Source organism: Tupaia chinensis, unplaced genomic scaffold (assembly GCF_000334495.1).
Source record: "Tupaia chinensis unplaced genomic scaffold, TupChi_1.0 Scaffold000119_1, whole genome shotgun sequence".
NCBI classification, from domain to species: Eukaryota; Metazoa; Chordata; class Mammalia; order Scandentia; family Tupaiidae; genus Tupaia; species Tupaia belangeri.
In genome coordinates, this window is record NW_006159585.1 from 2,504,342 (window position 1) to 2,507,026 (window position 2,685).

The window sequence follows — 2,685 nt, forward strand, 5'->3', positions numbered from 1 at the left end:
GTAAAAAGCAGGTTTTGCTGTGATGGGAAAAAAGAGGGTTTCTGAGCACTGACTAGCATAAGAAGGTATAGGACAACGGCCTCGGGAGGGAAAAATGAGAGATGAGAGGGATAAGATCTGAGGGGCTGCCAGTGCCAATATTGATGTTAGTAAAATTCACATTTTTTAAATTTGCAAAATATTCTCTCTTTCTTTATTCTAGAATTCAAAATGAAATTAACACCAGCACATTTTGTTCAGTGCTGCTGGTGGAAATATTTATACAGGCAATACCCCACAGCCTATGTTGGCTGGTGTGGAGCCACAGCAGGAAGGAGACAGTGAAGGACACAGCGGGAGATCCATTATAGGATGATATATAGTGTGACATTTAGATTTTGTTTCTAAATAGATTTACAGTGCTCCATGTTTTTTTTTTTCCTTCTCACTTTATATATATATATATTTACACATTCTCCTCTAGGCATGATCTCTTTAACTGTTAAGATGAGTGCATAAAAACTAGAGATTGTTTTATTGTTTTTACGGTCTGTGATCAATGAAGTTTAGGAGCAGATGCCAGAGAAGAAGTGACCAGATAATCAGGTTTTGAATCGGTTCAGACTCCCTGCAATACTGCTCAGGCTGCTTCATCTTTCACACTTCAGTGGTTGTAACTGCCCCACCTGGGCCCCAGTGCCAGGACTCCCTCCCCACAGTAGCAGCTCCTGAGAGACTGTCCCCATTAGTAGGATAACAAAGTTTATTGTCAGCAAAGGGATGGTGCACAGGCCTGCTATAAAATCACAAACAAACAAACAAACAAAAAGAAAATCTCAAAAGTAAAAAAAAAAAATCACACTGGGAAAATAACTCTCAAGACACTGATCGTTTTAAAAAATAGTAGAATCGACAAAGAAGAAAATATCATTTGCTGATGAAAATGTTAAAGAAAGAGCATTAGATGAGGAATCATTATCCAAGTTGGCTACTAGTTAGAACCTGGTCTGGAGCTCTTCGCTTATTGAAGGGGTGAATAGGCTTATGTGTTCTTGAAGCGGTATAAGTTAAATGTATTCTAATGTCTCTTCTTTTTTTATGACTCTTTGTGTATGCTTTCTTGAGTTTTAATGACAGACTATATTAATAATTCAGACATATCAGAACCTGACACCCATTTTCTCTCATCTACTGCACTGTGGGATGCATCTCTGCAACTCACTAGCTGTTGCAGCCAGAAGTCACTGCCATAATAAAATTCTACTGAAAGAAAAGCAGTTGACAATGGAAATAACTACCTCATTGTATTAGGAGTTATAAACATGATTCTGAGAGATGATTTTTTAAAGAATTTGCCAGAAAGTGCATGTACTTATTGGAGAGAGAGAGAGAGAGAGAGAGAGAGAGAGAGAGAGTGAGGAAGCACCCTCCTCATGCACACATTCTAGGGGGAATGATCATACCTTAATCTCTTCTATTCATTTCTTCCTTCTTTTGTTTTTTCAGCAAAATAATTTTATTTTCTAACTCACAGTAAACATATACATCCAATAGTATGTGCTCAGTTTGCACATCTATTCACAAATGACTTCCAAATTACAATTGCTTTGATATTTCAGCATGTACTAGTTACCTTGGTTGAGATACAAAAAATGCTCTTAGACAGGTAACATTTTGAATATATCAGATTGGTCATGGCAGAATTTGCTTTAGTTAGATAAGTTCTATAAACTTAAAGCTTTGTAGAACTACTGCTTTTGCATCTAGTATTTCCAGATGAATAAGATGCAGCAACATCAGCTTGTATCCCAGAGGAATCGCCTTAGTTTCTCTGGTTATGGAACCACTTATCCACATCAATTGGTACTGCGCAGGCAGACTCGCACAGTGGTGGTAAAGCATCCACCATGGGTTTGGCAGCATCAGGATCACATTTGAAGGGGCTCTCAGCCACTGTTATATTCATGCAACTGATTCCTTTTCCATCTGTTTTCTTAGTCACCAATGCTTTCCAATAGTCATGAGTACTTTTAATAATATCAACAGCAAAGTCCTTATCTTTCAATTCTGCATTGAAAGCAAACTCATTTTCTGGTTTTGCATCAAGAACCTTGTACCTTCTAAACCAGTCCACAGTAGCTTCTAGGTAGCCAGGTTTCAGGCGTTTCATGTCATTAATGTCATTATAATTCGCGGCATCAGGGTCCTCCACATGAATGGCAGTGACTTTCCAGTCAGTTTCCCCTTCGTCAGTCATGGCCAGTATGCCCAGAAGTTTCACCCCAATTATTTCACCTCTTGAACAAACCTTGCTTCCAATTTCACACACATCAATCGGGTCATTGTCGCCACAACAGCCAGTATGCTTGTCACTGTGTCCTGGGTCTTCCCAAGTCTGAGGAATGGCACCATAGTTCCAGATGTATCCTTTATAAGGAAACAAATTTGCAACATAGTGGAGTTTTCCTTTTTTCACATCTTGTTTAATTGGGTTTAAAGGATCCTTTGTAGCAATCTCCATTTTTGTATTAGACCAACGTGGCACTTTAACCACCATGTGGAACACATCCTTATCTGAATAAACTGGAATATGATGAAATGGAGATATATATTGTCCTTTTTCATTTTTGAGAAGACTCGATACTCGAGGGAGAAGGGCGTGGTGTGTTCCTCACAGCTGAAGCCACTCGTGGTGCCGAAGCCTAG

The 2,685-nt window shown here is 39.0% G+C and overlaps 1 protein-coding gene across 1 annotated transcript in view; it reads right to left on the reverse strand.

Moving 5' to 3' along the window:
• Positions 1-1,801: 1,801 nt before the first annotated feature.
• LOC102474041 (inorganic pyrophosphatase) overlaps positions 1,802-2,685 on the reverse strand; it is a 1,347-nt gene continuing 463 nt past the window's right edge. The window contains exon 2 of the mRNA XM_006144397.1: positions 1,802-2,613. Coding sequence (XP_006144459.1) covers positions 1,802-2,613 — 812 coding nt within the window. The remainder of the gene's footprint in view (positions 2,614-2,685) is intronic.